The sequence below is a fragment of the Coturnix japonica genome, chromosome 3 (genome assembly GCF_001577835.2).
Source record: "Coturnix japonica isolate 7356 chromosome 3, Coturnix japonica 2.1, whole genome shotgun sequence".
NCBI classification, from domain to species: domain Eukaryota; kingdom Metazoa; phylum Chordata; class Aves; order Galliformes; family Phasianidae; genus Coturnix; species Coturnix japonica.
Genome location: NC_029518.1, coordinates 11,981,551 through 11,998,893, shown reverse-complemented (window position 1 = coordinate 11,998,893; position 17,343 = coordinate 11,981,551). Strand labels below are relative to the sequence as shown.

At 43.8% G+C, this 17,343-nt stretch overlaps 2 protein-coding genes across 6 annotated transcripts in view; one reads left to right on the top strand and one right to left on the bottom strand.

The window, feature by feature from the left end:
* PAK5 (p21 (RAC1) activated kinase 5) overlaps positions 1–17,343 on the bottom strand; it is a 143,307-nt gene that overhangs the window by 95,115 nt on the left and 30,849 nt on the right. For all 4 annotated transcript variants that reach the window (XM_032443809.1, XM_032443810.1, XM_032443812.1 and 1 more), the window contains exon 3: positions 16,551–16,630. The gene's annotated coding sequence lies outside the window, so the exon portion shown is untranslated. The remainder of the gene's footprint in view (positions 1–16,550; positions 16,631–17,343) is intronic.
* On the top strand, positions 3,690–16,762 carry LOC107310939 (estradiol 17-beta-dehydrogenase 2-like). 2 transcript variants are annotated; one of them, XM_015857059.2, is made up of 4 exons: positions 3,690–4,302; positions 13,425–13,544; positions 14,126–14,229; positions 15,069–16,762. In XM_015857059.2, the coding sequence occupies exons 1-3, from the start codon at positions 3,903–3,905 to the stop codon at positions 14,224–14,226; spliced, it is 621 nt and encodes a 206-aa protein (XP_015712545.1). In that variant the 5' UTR covers positions 3,690–3,902; the 3' UTR covers positions 14,227–14,229; positions 15,069–16,762. The 2 variants fall into 2 exon arrangements, with proteins under 2 accessions (XP_015712545.1, XP_015712544.1); XM_015857058.2 differs by having other exon boundaries at positions 3,692–4,302; positions 15,066–16,762.

Here is a 17,343-nt window from a genome sequence, read left to right as displayed (position 1 = left end):
GTAGGTTTAACTCTGGTAATCTGGAAAGAAGAAAGACATGGGAACATACCTTAGTATTGTCCTCCTGCCTCCTGACAAAGGCACACCTTCACACGAAATTCAGACATTCAGATTCAGGGAGGCAGCTTGGCTGAGCCCATTTGGAGGCCAGATCCTACCTGGATCTGGGCTAGAAAACTGAACTCAGGAAAACAGTTCACCCATAGAGGCCTGTATGGGAACTGCTGATCATGGCCTGAACCTCTGATTGACCACCCAAGGCAAGCAATGAGTCAGCTGTGGGAGCACAGGTGAAGGCAATTCAGCCTTCAACATCAGTGAGCATTTTCATTTATTATTTATTATTAATTATCTTTCCATTGCAATAATCTTACTTAACCAAACATCTGTATAAGTCTAACCTCTGTACACTTATTGATTGTACAGAGGACCAAACAGGATTTCCTAAGTGAGACAACTGAGTCCAAGCTAGAACAGATTGAAAATACACAGTGCTCTGGTGCCTTCTGGAGGATAAGGATGCTGATAAGCTGAGCAAGGCCAGCTGAGGGCCACCAGGAGAGCACTGACCCGCTATATTGGAGCAGGAACCCACTGAGCTGAGGGAATCTTCATCCCTGGAATACTAAGGAACAGAACAACAGGCAGGCATCCATAAACACCATCATCACAAAGCCCTGATCCGGGTTCTCTGACAAATGAGGGTCCACAAATGACACCTGTGGAGCTGTTCAGTAACTTGCCCAGAATAGAGCAGAGATAAGAAATAAAATCATATACAGTAGAATTACTGCAGGTAAAGAGCCCACCTAATACACACACACACTTGGATGTTGTTATTAATAAGGAATTTTGTTTGGAAGAATCACCTGCCACAGCCTATTTGACACAGAGTGCTTATTGTACAAAGCTTCCTTTGTTTTCCTGCAGAAACAAGCCTCTGTACCAGAAGCCACTACACATTTGAGATATACTGGTACGTATAAGTAGAGAACATGTCAACAGGCAGAAGCGATTTTATTTCAGTCAGGTACCATTTTCAAATTCTTGGCCCTGACCTTCAAATAAAAACTTGGCTATAGAGAGCTAGAAAGCACATCTGTCATCGTGCTGGGGAAAAAAGAAAGGGAAGCCAAGAACTAGAGCATGTCCATATTTATAGTTAGCTGATAGTATTTTTTGCATGTATTTAATGAGCTTCTACCTAAAGAAGGTTTTCAGGGTTTCCCAAATATGGTTTTTGCTCCAGCCTAAATCAGTGTGAGATCTGTACACTTTAGAAAACCTCTCCAAAGAGGCTCAGCCAAGCTGCCTCCCTACATTTGAATGTCTGAATTTCATGTGAAGGTGAAGCACAGGGAAAGCACTGTAGAACTAATACAGAATTTAACCTTATTCAAGAGTTTACTTCTACCCGCCATTGCAAAGGGAGTACTCAAGTAAAAAGCAGGGCAAGGCCAGCACAGCTCAAAAGTTGCCACTTGGACACTTGTCACAAAGCAAAGGGCCTACCTTGAATCAGAGCCCATCTCTGTCCACAGCTCCTAGCTCCCCAGGCAGCACCCATAGAAAGTCTGAACTGGAGATATGGCAAAGTGCTACAGCAACACCACTGTCCAAACTCAGTACCCTTCTTCTTGACTCTCCCTTTTCCACTCAGGCAGCTGCTATTTAACTCACCTGACCCACCAACAGCCTAGTGGGCTGACACACCTGTTTTAGAGAAAAGCTGCCATCAGGTGGGCTCACGCCTGCTGTGAGATAATCAGCTCATGCCCACATCGCCCCAGTGAGAACCCCAAGACCTGCTGTTGAAAGCATCCAGGTGCCTTCACTAAGAGGAACAGAAATCTGAGGCAACAACCTAACTGTTCAGCTCTCACTGCAGCTATCTTCATTCAGTCCTCTTGCTTAACATGAGAAACACCAAACTCCATGCCAAAGTTGAGCATTAACCAGTAACTTCTGGAACAGGCCTGAAAAGAGCAATCCGCTGATTAAAATGTTGTAGCCTTCCAAGAGTTAACTAAATTCAGGATAGGATGCAGCGGAAACCCTTGGAGGAGTTATGTTAGAAATTACGGTGCAGAACCCAGGCTGGGTGGCAGCCAACAGTGGAGCTCAAGGATATGTCACTGCTGCCTTATGGGTCGCCTAACGGCACGATGTCTTTACGCTCATGAATATGATAAGATGAAGTGCAGGGCAGGCCTGAGGTCTTCACTGTTCCCAGACGAACAGTTCCCACTGTTCCAAAGAGCGGCGAACCGCTGACCGCAGAGGGATCCCCGAGGGCCGCGGGTCCCCCTGAAAGAGCGAGGGGACAGTCGGGGCGCAGCGCCGCTCTATGGGGAGGCCGGCAGGTGGAGGCATTGCACCGCCGGCAGCGCGGGGGTGTTGCCGTTTCTCTCTGCTTGTGAACCATTTAAAGCAAACCGGGTGTTTGCATCATTTGCCCACTTGAAATAAAGCTCAGGGCATTTGTGTACGTGCTGGGTGGGGTGTGCAGGTTGGTTTTGGGGTGCAGCTGGCAACAACTCCATTACAAAAGCAGCCAGAGCTTTTAGAGATGGGACCTGCGTGCTTGCACCAACAAACAAGAAGGACGAGTGAAACACGGGTGGGTCGTGCTGACAGCCTGTCCCACGCGCACAGTGCCTTCCCAGTTTGATTGGGGGATAAACACAACACCCACCTACACCACAACACAGCCAGCATGGAAAACTTCTTGGTGATACCCCTTAAACTGATCCTCTTTGAAAATAAAAGAAGGAAAGATTGGAGGAGCTGTTTCAAGAGCAGTTTCTGTTGCTGAGGTCTTAGTGGAGATCAGAAGATACCTCCACCATAAACAGGATGTGAAGGGTCTTAACTCCAGGATGGGAAGGGTCTTAACTCCAGGGTGGGAAGGGTCTTAACTCCAGGATGGGAAGGGTCTTATCTCCAGGATGGGAAGGGTCTTACTTCCAGCCTCACTGGCTGCCTCACAGACAGCAGGAAGAGCTGGTAGTCAGGAAGCAACGAGCTCATACAGCTTTTTTTCTGGCCCTTTGTTAGCTGAGCCTGGCAGCAGCAGGATTTACCTCTGCCCTCCCTGTTCCTCAGCCTAGCAGGCTGTTTCTGCTGGTGCAGGGCCCTGCTGCATCCTGTATGCCACGGGCATTTCTCTACCTGGGGACAGATGCACCCCTCTGCGTGGCACTGCTCTGCTTCCCACTCTGCCAACACAAGGAGTGGTAGTTTCCTGTCTGAAATCTGTCTTCAGTCGACAGAGCTCCTTCCCAAGCACCCAGCTTGTCTCTCTCATCTCTGATATGAATGAAGGCTGAGGCAGTCCCTGCAGTCAGGCAGCACGCTGTTCCTGGCACAGTGATACAGCCCAACATCTTTTACAGGAAAGCAAGTGCTGGTGCCAGGGGGCAGCTTCCCATTCTGCATCCACCCAGGTCTTTTCCTAGACTCACTAAAGCTTCCTGCTTTGCAGCAGTAGCAGGAGCAGCTAATTGAAGAGAGCTGCAGCATGCTGAGCAGATGCAGGGATTATTTCTACTCCATGGTTTCTCAGTGCCCCACACAATTACTTTAAGAAATCCCTCTAAACGTCACTAGGCACATGAGGAAATGCCCTTACAAAGTACATCCTTGAATTTCACCCTAGTAGAGCAACCAAGCGCACAGCAAAGCCAAGACAAACACAGCACTGCTCTCTCCTGAAAATGAATGTGGTTTGGAAATCTCCGCTGTTGCCATATCCAAGGCAATGATTCATCCTCCCAGTGGGGTTTTGCCTTGCCTCCGCATGTTTTGCAATGCTGCCCGACTTTATAACAGCGTGGCTGCACGCAGTGAATCCTTGCTAGTTTCTCAGCTTGCCTGTGAGAGGGAAGGAGCTAATCCTTCTAATGATGATTTTCCTCTTTCACCACTTGGTCTTGCTGGCCACGGACTTATTTCTCGCAATGATCCTTTCTTGCCTCCTTTATGCCTTTGCATTCATTTCCATCACGTTTTTGACCTGCTTCATTATCTTCTGGTCCTTCAGAGTCGTGGAGAAGAACATTGACATAAAAGGGAGAGCAATTGTCATTCTTGTATCCAACAGCTCAATTGGGAGGACGTTTGCTAGGAACTTGGATAAAGCAGGTTTTAGGGTGTCTGCTGCACACTGGTCTTCTCAAGAGGAGGGAACAACTGCGAAAGAAGAGTGCTCTTCAGGAATGGAGGTAGCACAGCTCCACATGACGGATGACGAGTACCAGAAGACAATGAAAACCTTCATAGAAAATCACTTATCCCTGAAAGGTAATTTTTAGGGCAAACTTGCAAACTGAACCCGATGTATATGTCAAAATGCTCAAGAATGTGAGATCATTGTGATTTATCACGGAATGAGGAAGGCAAAAATGCCTTTAGTAATGGGTTATAACACTTAACTGCATTGCTTTTTCCTTGTGCAAAACACAAATTTTGCTTTTTCGAAGGGAAAGAGACTACTCTGGTGGCTGTGAAAGGCCCCAGTGGAACCCAGCCCCCAGAGGAAAGCAAGGTAGGCCAAGGAACAAGGGGAGAAGGTCCCACCAAGGCAGAGAGGGCTGGACTCACCGTGTGGAGAAAACACAGGAATGAAAAGGGGATGCAGGGATTTGGATGGTGAGCCAGGATGAAGGCAAATGTCTGACTTCTAACCTCTTGAGGATTAAAAAAAAACCCTGAGGTTTGTCTTGTGTCTTTGTCTGCTGTGGGATTCATAAGAAATAGCCCAGTCAGACTTTTGGCTGGAAAGCTGGGACTATCTGAATCCCACAGCTGCCATTTCTGTGAGAAAACAGGACTGAAAGCAGCCATAGAGCCCTCCTGGGACTGCACAGGGCTAGTGTCCTACCAAGGAAACATCCATAAGCACTCCATCTGGGGAACATCACCTGTTCTTTCTAAGTGTGGGATGAGACGTGCTGGTAGGCAGGCTGCCTCTGAGTCTTGATGAATTAGCTCTGCTATCCACTAGCCCCTGTCCTCACAGATGTTAGTTTTATGCCACTTGGGAGTGAAAGAAAATTAAGCCTTCACTGCCTGGGCTATAACCTCACTGCCTACAGGCCTGTGGGGTTACAAGGGAAGAGGCCAACTCTCTTCCATCAAACCTCCTAGCCAAGGTATGTCTAAGCAGTGAAGCTGTGTCACTGCTTCTCCATACTGCCCCTTCCCTTCTCCAGCTCATCTGTCCCTCTCCTCCTCAGTCTTACTGTGGTTTCCCTGAGGCTCCTTTTGAGAACTCCCCAGGGCAGCTTCCCTGCTCGCTAACAGTGAGCCAGACTCTCTAAGAGCATTCTTCTCACACTCCTGAGAAACGACGAGACCCTTTGCATTGCTGCCAAACACTGGAAGTTTTCGTTGTGCTCTCAGGCTGTGCACAGGAAGGACATGCTGCAAGTCAGAGTACACACCATGAAGCCTCCCCTACTGCAGACACCCCACCAGAGACACGGTAGGGAACTCCAGCCAATGCCCACAGCCAGCTGCAGCAGTTGATGGCCCAACAGCACAGGTTATCTCCCATTGCTTTTCTGCTCAGAAGCGCACAGCAGACCAGAAGTGCTTGTGGTTGGATCCTGTAAAATCATACTGGTAAAGCTTGCCTGCATGGACAAGGCCTAAAGCTCACAAAGCATCAGCTCCTGCTCTGGAAACCAGCAACTGAGACTTTGTTAACCAGTATAGTTCCGTGGGAGCTGGTGGTTTCCATGAGCCTGTACTGTTTTAACTATACGATGATCTGCCCCAGTCATATCTGTTTTAATTTGGGTTACTTTGATCACAGTGCTGGGTAAATAAAAGCTTTTAAGGTTTAATTTTTTTCTTTTTCTTTTTTTTGGTTTGTTTTGATGGGAATCTTTATCATAGAATCTGTGAGGTTTTACATTTAGAATCTCTTGCACTGTATTCACTTCATAGATGTGGATGCATTAAAATGTATTTCTCATGTGCTGACCCAATTGCATAGCACATCAAAGGCCTATGTCAGGAATTTAAGGAAAACAAGAAAGAATAAGACTTCAAACTTTTCTTAGTTTTCCTTGTTCATGGCTTCAAGTAATTGCTGGTATTTACTCTGCAGGATTTGATGTAATGTTTTTGGCATGGGTTAGGTGAATGTGGACATCTGCCAGTACCCGACTGATAGGAAAACAATTAAAGCTGAACCAAAAGACTACACTGAAAGGCTGCACGTACAACATGCACTTTGGGCAGCAGGATCTGAACAAGATGGTTGTTGGTCCTGCAGGGCAAAGACAGGGAAGAACAATTATGCAACTCTCTCCTTTTCAAGATTTCTCTTACATGCTTTAATTGTATGCAACTACTGGTTTCCAAAGAAAGGAATATTCATATTTGGTTTTGTAATATAGTTTTTAAATAACTTGTCCTCATGGGAAATCTTAACCTCTACAACTTGCTAATGTAAATAAAAGGACATCTTTTAATATAAATGCAGCTTTTTTAGTGCAAAATGTGTCACTTCCGAAGTGATACAACAAAGAAAGAAACCCCTAATCACAGCTACTCCTAGAACTGAAGGCTTTTAACAGCTGAAGTCACCTATTTGTTATCCTAGTACAGGCCCAGAAACCTGAATTTTCAAGTAAGCTAGAACACCTTTATTTTGAGGTTGCAGTAACAATGCTTGAGGTATTATTAGGTATAAATAGTTTGTACAAGTAGCGTAAGTATGGAGACAAACACAAAACAGCCCCCTTCCAAATTTATGATGTGTGTTTTCTGATAGCTTAACTTGCTTCATAAGAAATCTCATATTTTGCTAGCACTTTGACATTTGGTGCCTCCAGATGTTTACATTTTCTATGACTAGCAGGTCAAGGAGACAGGAGGGGAAATGGAGCGAATGAGTCTTAATTGCTCACCTCCAGGAGCTGGGCTTGTACTATCAAACATTGTAAGAGCTCTTGGCATTGCACCCAGTAGCTCAGAGATGGAGCTGCTTGAGAAACTGCTGCGTTCTATTGCTCTTTGGGCATGTTGTGTGGAAATGCTGGCAACTGCTTCCCGACTTTCAGGGTTGACTGCAGTGAGGGTGGGGCAGGACAAGGAGGAAGAAAAACATGGAGATGGGCAAGACCCAACAGATGGCAACCTGACCGATGTGGGAAGAGTTCAGACGACTAGAGCACTGGGCTAACGAATTGCTGCAGTCTCAGTTGCTGCAGTACCTTGGGGTTCAGCTAATTAGACAGGCAAGCACAACAGACGCTAGGCTAACTGAAATTACTATGTACTGCTTCATGCACATACTGCTTTGAGCTTTGCAAAAAATCCATCAAGTGACCCTGCTTTCCCAGCTTGCATGGAGTCTGGCTCCTCACACTGCAATGCTGGGACAAGAGAGAGTGGATAAACTGCTGTTTCACATCTAGTTTCAGTCTATTCATGTGTTAGAGAATATTTTGAATCATGTTTTTCATTTGCTGCTCTGAAAAAACCTCTATCTTGAAAGATTCCATCTTCTCCTTTTGTTGTCTTAAACTTCCTCAAGACTTTCTGTGCTCCAGGCTGCCCTCCTCCAGTCTTTATAACATCTGCAGGTCTATGGATGGCCACTGAAGTGCACAGAGCAGACAACATGGAAGAATGTTTGAGGCCAGCTGTTCTCTTCCCCAACATGCTTCTGGTAGAGGTTTCTAAGACCTCTTGCTAAGTCAGTCCAGGCAAGATCACCTGGATTTAATCAATTTAAATAGGCAGGTTTAGTTAATCCATCTGATTGATCTCTTATATATATCAAGGACACTAATGCAATCTCTTCTTTAAGTAGATCTGAAGGCATCAGCCATCAGTAGCAAGTATTGCCAATCCTGGAGGATGAAGGGTGGCTTCAGATGCAGTTACTTGCTCAACACTGTGTACTGAAGCTGTCAGAAAAACAAAGTACTGAATTATCAAGGTTTTTAGCAGTCCCATGGCCTATTGAACAGTCTCCGTCTCCATCTCCTCTAAAGGACAATCTATTCTTGCAGTTCTGCTCTGCACTAGATATTGGTAATAGGTGCACTCCTGGTACCTTCATTTGCTTCGTTTCTCTCAGTGTCCATTGACTTTAGTTTGTCATGCAGTTCAGTTCCTGGAGGAATTGAGAGACCAAGAAAGTGAGAGCCCACAGTGTGCCTCAATGGGAGGCAGACATTTGAAGCATTCCTTTGCGCGCTGGAAGCACTGTACAAATTATTCTGCTTCTTAAGGACAGCAGAGCAGTAGATCAGATGATTTTATTAGAAAGTAACACTTCCTCACTTACTTTTCCATACTACGCTTATCCCAAGATGAAAGGCTAGGCCATATAGTCATTCCTAAGCTCAGAAGGAAAACTGAGCTCTCTTTTGCAGCATTATAGCATGGCACAAGCAAGGGTGATGCACAATGACCTGCCATTCCCACTCACCTCAGAGTCAGATCAAACAGAATCACTGAATCACTGCACTAAACTACAAGAGAGTAGGAATTATGAATGAATAAGGTAGAGGAAATCATATACTCATGTAATTTTAAAGAGTGCTGCATTATTCAACTTTACTCAGCTACAACAACTGCAGGCCACCTTGGATAAATCGTGCTGTTTTCCAGTCTGCAAGTGACTATGCTTGGAGTTGAGTCAAATGATTAATTCTCGCAGCTAGGTTTTTGCACCTTGAATATAGGTTATCCAGAAGTCTTTGAAAAAACAGTCTGTAATGCACTGCCTTCTTATCTTTTGGAGATTTATCAATACCAGAGAGAAGTAGCAATCAGAGCCACGCAGCTACCTAGGCAGAAAAGTCAGATCTCATTCTGAAACTATAGGTTGGGAGGAGTTATTTATTATTGGAAGAAAGGGAGAAAAGGAATATGAGTGTCATCTATACTTGGTTTATTATTTTTCCTTCAGAAAGAAGCTATACATCAACAGCTGTGGATGTTTTGCAGGAGATCACTTTTCCTTCCCTCAAGTGCTTTTGTAATTCTCTTGTTTCAACAGACAACTTCTCTGCCAAGCACCCTTGGACGTACACATAAAAAAACCACGATCAAAGAGTTGCACAATACAGAAATGCTGCAGTAACACTTCTCCATCTTCATCCCTTGCTCATTGCCAGTGGGCAGAGCCTGTCTGGGTTTGAAACCTCTGTGCCTCACACATCACATCGCTGCTGCCAACCGTCTTGCCTGCTACTGCTGAACGAACCTCAGGACTGTGTGCTGGACAGGGCTGGCACTTAAGACTGGTGCAGAGTCCTCAGGACTGCACAGGGTCACAGGCTCTAATCCTGTAATCCTAGCAGGAGTCAGTCTGATCAGCTAGTCTGACCTGCATTTTATAGGCCAGAGAACTTCATCGAGATTTCAGAAGAACAAAGCAGGCAGCCAGCCATGCAGAAACACGTGAGCAGGGAAAGTGAGAGCTGAGCCATGAACTGTGTGGGTTCAGTTTGCTGTCAAATACAGCAGGTACCCCATGAACCCTGCTGTGCACATCATTGCTTTGTTTATCTCTTCCTTGCTGCATTGAGGACTTCTGTTTGCGAGCCAAGATATTTAAGAATTAATTAAAAATGCATATTCAGCTGCTATATTTTCAAAGTGGGTTATTTTATTTGCATGCATTCAGAGCGTGTTGCCATGTTCACTCCTATTCCCAGGAATATGTATATTCTATGGAAAGGGAATGAGGTAAAAGAGCCATATGATCTCTTTTATTCATGGCTCTTAATATAACCTTTATGCTAATGTAAAAGTATCCCAGATGAGGACTTAACTTTGCACCAGTTTAGAAACAGAGCATTGCCGTTCATTAACCACAGCTGGACAGCTTCCAACTAGACAAATATTTTGGAAAAACACCATGATTAGAGTCCAAGGAGTTCTACAGTTTTATTTCTCCCTTAGAAATAAGGCCATTTATCACAAAGAGTATTTGCAAGGTGGGTGTCTATATCTGTATTTATTTTTGGTCTACTCTCTTTCCAAACCTCCTGGACATTTTTCTGGAGGAGAACAGTTTAGATGGGGAAAGGAAACCAAGTGAAAGAAGGGTTACTTTGAACTCTGTTTTCCTATGTTACAGCACATATCTTAGAGCTGCATAAACTTGATTTAAATTACTTAGCAAGACTGAATGTATGTAAAAATTGAATACTGCTGTACATGATGAATAAATGCTTCTTAGATACACACAAATAAGTTACATTTTAATTACAGAGTTTCTGAGTAATTATTTTAACTCTTGAAGCTCCCTATCCAAATGGCAGGCTGTCTTTGCAATACTTATGCTACAAATCCCCAGGTAACTCAGAAGAACAGCTGTGCCATTTGCAGTAAGAAAAGATGGGCAGGAACAAACTCCTGCACAGCTCTCCTTGCTGCATCACGCAGGACTTGGATGGTCCCTCAGTCAGCTCAGACACAGCATCTTTGCTGTGGCACTGAATGGTGGTATTGAAGTTCTAAAGATTCCAGCACAGAGCCAGTTTCACCTCAGGTAGATGGACTTAGTGATAGTGTATGCACAAGAATTGCACCGGATTAGATCAGCAGCAGTCACCCATCAGAAGTTGAAATCAACCTGTTTTTCAGGTTTATTGTATTGTAAATACATATGGTAAAAACCTTGTAGACTTGTTGCTTTGTTGTAGCTAGTCAGGTGATCTTTTTATGAAGAAACTGTCCAAAAAACAGATCCTTCTTTTTGTTCTTGGGCAGCTTATTCTAGTTTCTGGGGCTGCATCTATTATCCAGAAGTATTCTCCACCTTGATTTGGTCAAGCAGTTTGAAACTGCTCTTTGAAGTCTCAGCTGTTTTTCAGGACATGAAATTATCCTGGCTGCCAGTTGAACCACATATCGCTCATTTCTAAACACGGGATAGATGATGTTCACTTTTTAATATAATAGACTGATGAAATGTAAGCAATAATTGCAGCTCCTCCTGTAAAAAAACTTGGCAGCAGAGAGCTCTCCACAGTGGTAAAACCCACATTTATGTCTAAGCCTGACTGACCATCAAAGGAATCCAAACATCAGCTTTCCCCATGTATCTCAATAGTGTTGTTCAGTTCTATCTTGCCTTGTCCGAAATGTAGAAACACAATGCATGCATCCCACATATCCACTTAAGCCCTGGAGTTGTGCCTAAAAGCAAGCAAACAAAAACCCCACCCAATCAACCAAAAGCCACCCTAGTTTTTATGTATTTCTTTATTTTACCTTTAATTTTTCTAACTCCCTATATCCATCTGGCCTTTGAATTGCCCTTTTACCGTAAAGGAGCAAGTGTCTGTTCCCCATTGAAGCCTTGTTTTCCACACTCCCATTTTGGCAGTTGTCAGACCAATAAAGATGGCACTGATATAAAGTGAAAGCTCCACTCAAGTCACATGCCTTTCATTCCTTCCTTATGGCTGCCTGTGTGATTTGCTATTTATACAAATTAAAAGTGCATCTTCTCTTTTCTTGCTACCCAAGACTCGCACAGAACTGGGAAAGTTCTTAGTCCTCATCAGAAATTTCAGTTTTCATCCTGCTTTTAATTTACAAAGGCCACATTTTCACACCGATGGAAAATTCCCAATCAGTTCTAACATCTATACATACAGTGGTGACTGATTTGCAGCCAGTAAAGGGAGAGACGATTCCCTTCTTCCACATTCCTTCAATAAAAGAAAGCTTCAATGTTATTTATAAATACATCCAGAAAATAAAAATGCAGGCAGACATACTCTTAAAAATGACCCCAGAGTCCCCAAATGTTTGTATGCTGGAAAGGGATGTGGCAGGAGGGATGCTTCCTTCATCTATTTGCTCTCTGCACTTTTCTTTAGACCTCTCACACAGATATTTTATTCATGCTTCCAGCTCTGGGGCACAGGTTGTGTCTTTGTCAGTCATGTGGAGTCACTCAGTCTGATGCGAAACAAGGCAATGCAGTTAAAATATGGGAGAGGGTAAAATAAGACTAAGTCTTATTACAGTTTTTTGAGAAGCAGGGAAGCAAAGTGCTGAAGCAGAGGACTGTGGACAAGGCAAGTCTTTCTGCCTATTACCAGAGGGATGCACCGTGGGCCATAGTTAGCCCAGCTGCAATTAAAATACATCTGGCACTGCACTTTATCAATCAGATACAATAAATGAGATATGATAGCAATTTAATATAGGAAAATGGTGTAATGAGTAGAACAGTGGCACAGGCATTTTGGCACAGGACAGATATGAATCAAATGTGTTCAGATTAAGTCCCACTCTTCAGGGCAAGCATTACAGGTATGAATGGACAGGTAACAGGAGACCAGTACACGTTTTGTTCTAGCTTTCAAATATCTTTACAGCTCTCAGCAAACATGGCATAGAAAAGGCCAGTGGCTGGCACAGAAATTTATTCAGAGGTTTCCCTGGGCTCTTCCTAGGACACAAGAACAGCACTTTCCTCAAATCTTTTTTCCAGCTTTCTTTCTTTACAGCAAGACAGGTCAACTCTCTCCTCAGCTGTCTAACTAGCATCACCCTTCCCCTAATATGTACTGTCTGCAGACAACCAAGAGCAGACACCAGGTTTAAAGGCTCTCTTATGTAGACACTACATTTTTATGGATCAGAGCCTTCTGGTGCTCTATATTGCAAGTAGGTAAGAAGATAAACATCACCTCTCAAAGATTATTCACTATTCTGCAGACAAACAGGCCCCAATCCAATTCATTTGCCCTGTGAAGTAGAAAACTTTAACCTGAATTTGTCCCTTGAGATGTTTGGATGCAATAACTTACCATTACAAAGGGAGTAAGTGCCTTAAAGGGAGCAAGTCCCAGCAAGTGACAGTTTCTAATAAATACCATTAGATTTTGCCTTGAGTATTTCTTGGAAAGTACTTTACTTTCTTTGATTCTAAGAAAAAAAGAAAAAAAGAAAAGAAAAAAGCTAATGTTTGGCTGGTCATAAAAATGTTGTGAGCTTGTACAAATAATCTGACTTCGCTGCATTTTGCTGTATCTTTGAAGTGTATTAGATTGTTCATACAGTCAGATTTTCTCCTATTTAAACTGCTGGGCCTCCTTGTAGAATTGACCATTAAAAAAAACAAAAACAATTTCAGCTAGCCAGAAAAAAAGAAAAAAGAAAAAAAAAAGATTCTGAATTGCAGTGTTCCAATGGGACCTGTAATAAGAAATCCTGATGGGTGTGGGAAAAAATAACTGCCTTTTGGCCAGCTCTATTTCTAGTAAGTCTTGCAAAATATGGCCTCCCTCAACCCTGGCATGGATGAATGCTATAGAGCTCACTACATGCAGGTTACTAATTAGGAGTAATCTAAAGTGGCAACATTTCATGTTGTAATTCAGGAATTAGCTATATGAGTAAACTTAGCTCATACCCTGTTTATTTGGCAGGCACATATGGGCTGATGAAGAAGCCATCCCTGCTGATATGGGAAGAAGAGGAACCAGACACATGCAGTTTATCTGAGAGAAGAACCCCTCATAAATGGAAGAAGGCTTTCAGGGTTCCAGGTAGGAACTACTTGCAGCAGCTGAGTATAATCAGATACACTGCATTTCTCTATAAATGTCTACGTGAGGGAGAAAATACCCTTAAAATGTTTCATCAAATAAGTTAGTTTTGGTTTTACTTTTCTTTAAAATCTTTTAAAAACTGTTTTTTGTATGTCTTATTGAGAGTCTGGTATCTTCAAAAACAAAGTCCATTTTCCTTGGCCGGCACAGCGGGGAAGGAGGTGGAAGGCAGCACCCATAACCACCCTGTTAACCCTCTGCTGCTGCTTTCCTTTGCTCTGGTTGCATCAGAGGGGCACAGCGCAAAGCTGCTCAGTGCAGATGGAGATCAGCATCAACAGTCCTTTCCTACCCAAGCCCTCAACCTACCTCATAAAAAGGGCACTGCAGTAGGAGTGGGATGGGAGAGCAGTGCCTCTGCTTTGTTCAGCTCTGGTAATCATCCAAAGCCCAGAAATGCTTTTCAGAATGGATTTTATTTTTTTTTAATATATATATTTTTTTTGGTCACATATTTCTTCTTCACTTCTGAGCTTGTGGTTGAAACTACAGGTTGGTCAAAACTTTTCTGGTTGCAGCTCTCTGCATCACAGCCCTCTTTCGCCCACTGAACCGTGCCCTGACTTTCCTGAAGAAGAGAGTTTTGCAGCCCCGTATGCTCCTGAAGTCCAAAAACTGAGAGGTAAGATAGCACACTCATGGCTTAGCTACACACACCTGACAGAGCCAAGCAGCACCTGGCCAGCTTAGCCCTGGGATGGGGCAAGGTCTGGAACATGGCCTGGAGCAGCCTCCTGCACTCTGGCACCTGAGGGGGGCTTGCTTTCTGCACAGGCCTGGCCCCCTGGCTTGGGGCACAGCACCATGCAGCCAGCCACTTGGCAGAGCCAAGCCAACTTATTTGAGGCAGAGAATTCAAGACAGACAATAGCTGGTTTTTAAACTCTAAACCAAAAATAGTCTGTAGTCTGATCATTAGTGGAGCCTCCTTTCCCTATTGCTGTGTTTTCTCTGCTGCTCTGATGGCTCCAGTTACACATACCTACGAGAACAACTGAAACAGTATATTTTTTCAGTGTCCCTGAGACAAAGGGCCCTATTTATTGATCCAGGCTCTAGAATACAGGAAGAAAAAAATAAGAAAAAAAAAGAGTAAGTTAGTGACAGTGCTAAGGATCCTGGCTGGTTGGTCTGATCTTTCCCTGGAAAAAGGGAAAGGGCCCCTGGCTCTCCATCTTACAACTCTACCATCAAGTGCCCAGTTCTTAGTAGCATCTTTGCTTGGCTATTCCTGAGTCTGGCTCAGGGCTATGAAGCACGCTGTAGATGATGTGTTGAACATTAGGTGGAAATGAAGTCTATTCCTTCCACTACAACACATCAGTGGCTGCTATGGTGGAAGCAACACAGTGCAGGTGTGATGAGGGAAGGAATGCAGTAAAATGGCTTTGTCTGAATGAAGTTAGAAAAAACAAGTGAATAGCACTAAAGAACTACAACTCTTCTAATGTTTTTCAGCAGGAAAGGAAACCCATGGAGCAACACGTTAATATTCTAATGTCACTAAAAGAAGATGCTACAGGAAGGAGCGCAGCTGGAACCAAAAATGAAGGAGAACTTGAATAGTGATTTCAGTCACAGGACAATGAAAAACTATGGATGTAGACAGAAAGCAACTCCTGAACTGTGAGACAGATCTTTAACTCACTTTCAAGTCTAATGCGTAAGCAAGAGGACACTGATGTTTGGGGTTATATGTTACAGTGCTGGGACACAGACACACACAGAGAAAGAAGAAGAAACAACATGAGGTAAAAGAAAATGAAGGAATATTTCTCCTAGAAGAAAAATGCAAGAGCTTAGGCTTCTTTGTCTGAAACCACAACTCAGAACAACCTCACTGATGATAAGAGATGCCATCCACCCAAGAGCTGGATCCAGAGAGAAAAGAGAAAGCTTTCAGAACAGCTTCTATAAGGCATTAAATCAACTTGATAGCCAGCCAGATTGGAAACAAATATTTTCATTCCAGAACATCGCAGCACTGGGAGAGAAACACGCTAAAGCAGCAAGTTTCTGAATGAAAACCCTGTGGTTTTTAGTTTATATATTTGACAAGCAACTCATTATACTAATAACACCAATACCACATATTCTGCAGAATATTCCAGGAAAGGCGTCCTTTAGCCAGAACCCAGTCTGAGCTCTCAACTCAGGGTGTCATTCTATTCTATGCATGTTACCTTGTGCAATGTCAGTTGACAGCCATCTTTTTCTCCCCCAAAGTGACACAGAGGACTTGTGTGGGCCACCACCTGCCTATTGCTTTTCCCCCTCAAAGTGATCTTCACTCAAAGGCCAACACCTACTTGTGTATACAGCATTCTCCACTGTCTGAATCTAGAGACATTATGGGAACAAAGCTCCCAAAAACTCCACTGGAGATTTTGTTTGCCAGAGGACATGAGGATGGTCCATGTTTGTTTATAAAGTTTCCCAGTCCACTGAGAGAGAACTACTGCATGCAGGCATGAAATTGTGACTGAGAGGAAATACCAACACAAGATAAACTATAATATAATATAACTGCACTTAAAAGTTCATTTAAAACAAATCTGCTGTATCAAACTAACACTGAATTTACAGACTGAGATTCCTGAAGCTGGCTAAGGGATCTCAGTGCCTCATTGCTTTTAATTTGAGTGGTAATGAAAGATTTAAATTCCTTAAACCAAATGGAATGTTTTAGCACTAATGTGTATGTTCATTGTGAATCTATGACTGATGCTCTTTCTTCCTTACTGCCTGTATTCCTACCAAAAAAGAAACCCAACAGTAAGACAGCATTCCCCGGTTGAATACTTGTCAACATTGTCGTTCTTTCACTAGCATTTTCTCTCCACTTTTTTCAGGCCCTTTTCTCAAGGTGCTCCTCCTTGAGCAGAGGTCAGCCACACAGCCAGCTCCAGTGAAGGCAGAGCCCAGCCTGCAGGGGATACTCACCTCCAGACAGTGCCTGGAAGGTGTTTCAAATAGCCACGGCCTTCCAGATGAGAAATGTCCCCATATGTGTTTACAGTCTTCTGGAAAAGAAAAACAGGAGGGAAGGAGTAAGAGAAAAGAGAAGACGGGGAAGCAGTGTAATAATGATTAGTATAATGGGATTTGCTATTCTGGTTAATAGTTTAATCAAAATAAACATTTACTGAACCCTCTTATGTGCTTGCCATGATCAAAGTGCTTTATATTTAGCTTAGCACTTGTAAGCTGTGGTTAGCATTGTCTGCATCTCTGCTGCCCACTTAGGCAACAAGAGAGCAAAGGATGAAGCCTGGCACTGGGACCTGCATTTCCTGACACCTAAAAACTCAACCATGCACAAGCAGCATTTCCTCAGCTGCACACGTGCTGGTTGTGCTGCATTTGCCAGACACACGGTACAGAAGAGACAGATCTCTGTGTATGTGGGACATGCTGTGTATATGCAAGTGAAGTGCAGAGGTGCTGTGCTCCAAGGCACCACTTGCTCCACTGCCACCCTTAGAGCTATGCATGCCTCTCACCTGTGCTGGAGATGGCCCAACCCTTCTAAAGCTTCATGTATGACACACAGTTGGATCTTGCACTTCTCATGCAGTCTTTCCCTAAGGAAGTCACTTAGCAGCAGCCCCTGCTTTGTGAGTTTATTAACTAGTTGCTGAAGAGCACATACTAGATACAAAAGCAGCCAGACACAGAGGGATGGGGCAGGATGCTGGTGGCAGGGTGGAACAATACCAGTCCTACAGAGCAGAGT

What these genes read in the sequence shown, in the direction of transcription:
- LOC107310939 (XM_015857059.2), top strand. Translation starts at nt 3,903, where the DNA reads ATGATGATTTTCCTCTTTCACCACTTGGTCTTGCTGGCCACGGACTTA. An exon ending in AAATCACTTATCCCTGAAAG is followed by an intron (nt 4,303 to 13,424) that starts GTAATTTTTAGG and finishes TTTATTTGGCAG; the next exon opens with GCACATATGGGCTGATGAAG. An exon ending in GAAGGCTTTCAGGGTTCCAG is followed by an intron (nt 13,545 to 14,125) that starts GTAGGAACTACT and finishes TTCTGGTTGCAG; the next exon opens with CTCTCTGCATCACAGCCCTC.